The 1,513-nt window shown below is 50.5% G+C and overlaps 1 protein-coding gene across 1 annotated transcript; it reads left to right on the top strand.

Moving 5' to 3' along the window:
• The first annotated feature begins 43 nt into the window (after positions 1–43).
• Positions 44–1,118, top strand: LOC109365377. Its single transcript, XM_019612057.1, has one exon. The coding sequence runs from the start codon at positions 63–65 to the stop codon at positions 1,116–1,118; it is 1,056 nt and encodes a 351-aa protein (XP_019467602.1). The 5' UTR covers positions 44–62.
• The last annotated feature ends 395 nt before the right edge of the window (positions 1,119–1,513 follow it).

Below are 1,513 nucleotides of genomic sequence, written 5' to 3'. Positions count from 1 at the left end.
CAGAGGGGGAAGAATTCCCCCCTCCCTATCCTCGCCAGCCACTGTATCCTTCTCTAAGTAACATGAAGTGGGGGGGGAATAGTGATAACAACAGCCCACAGGTGCCTAGGTCGGCACCACCAATGGTGAGCGGCCCAGCAACAAAGAGCGGCTCGCAGCTAAGGGGTAGGCCAATATCTGACTGGTCACTGATAAGGGAGGCACTGCTAGAGAGAGGAGATGTCCCGGACCCCTCAGCCTTCCCAGCGATAGTAGGGGAGGAGGGCCTCCAGTGGGTGCCCCTCGACCCAAAGGGAGTCTCCTGCTTGGCGGAAGCTATTGAGAAGAAAGGGTTGCGGGAAAAACAACTGCTGATACCTCCGAGAAAGCCCATTCACAAACGTACATGGTTTGGTCTCATTCTTTTGATAATGTCGATAAAGGAAAGAGAGGCGGTCCACCTGATTCAGCAACCCACGAATGTTTGGATACCTTGGGCTAACCAAAGAGGAAGGCAGGATTTCTGTTTAGCCTTACAGTCTGCAGCCTCGCCCTTCAGAACTTGCCTAATTGGAATCCCGCTCAATTATTCTCGGGACTCCGAGATATTTGAGAAATATGTTACCAATCTTACAGACTGCGAGAAATTCTACTACTCGGAGGCTAACATGTCCCAGTACCTTATTCAGTCCCTTAACATGATGCTCCCTTGGACCTCTCTGGAGTTGCAACTATTGGGGTCTGAAGGGGTTAGCAATGGTGCCCAGTTCAAGTCTCAGGAGACATGTGTTGGGTTCGCAGGGTTTGGGGTGGACGGACAACTATCGGACCCCATGATTAAGTGGCACCTCCTTGGGGAGGATAGCCCCTATCGGTCGCTAAGTTTTATCCTCGTCAACCCAAGGGATTTGAAAACATTTTCTTGGCACGGGCCATATTGTGGGTACACTTGGAATCAAACAAAAGTAGGCTTCCCCAACCCTAACAACTACACCACAAATTATACAAACAACATCTTGTATAAGTGCACCGCCTGCGGACCCCGCTGTAGAGTATGCAAAGTGACAAACTGGGAATGCTGTTCTAACATTACCCGACAATGGGAACAATACGGATGGGGGTACCCCTACCGATTGTGAGAGTCTCGTAGGTGGGGGGAGACACTATGGGTGAACAACAATAAGGCACTATCCCCAGGGGTGTTCCTGATATGTGGAGATCGGGCTTGGCAAGGAATTCCCCGCAGAGCGGTTGGGGGACCGTGTTATCTGGGGAGACTTACCATCTTGTCCCCGAATCTCTCAGAGTGATTAAAAATATCGAATTCAAATGTGGGGGGTAGGCACAAAAGATCGATACAGCACCTGACCCAGGACTGTGGGGATGAGGTCCGGTTATGGGGCGCTACGGCACGTATTTTTGCCTCCATAATAGCCCCTATCAGAAAAGCACAGACGTTAAAGGAGATTGAACAACTAGCATGTTGGTCGGTAAAGCAAGCCAATGTGACTTCACAGCTACTGACAGAACTGCT

This window comes from Meleagris gallopavo, chromosome 1, assembly GCF_000146605.3.
Source record: "Meleagris gallopavo isolate NT-WF06-2002-E0010 breed Aviagen turkey brand Nicholas breeding stock chromosome 1, Turkey_5.1, whole genome shotgun sequence".
Taxonomy (NCBI): Eukaryota; Metazoa; Chordata; class Aves; order Galliformes; family Phasianidae; genus Meleagris; species Meleagris gallopavo.
Note: the sequence above shows the minus strand (reverse complement) of the source record. Positions and strands in the feature narration are given on the sequence as shown.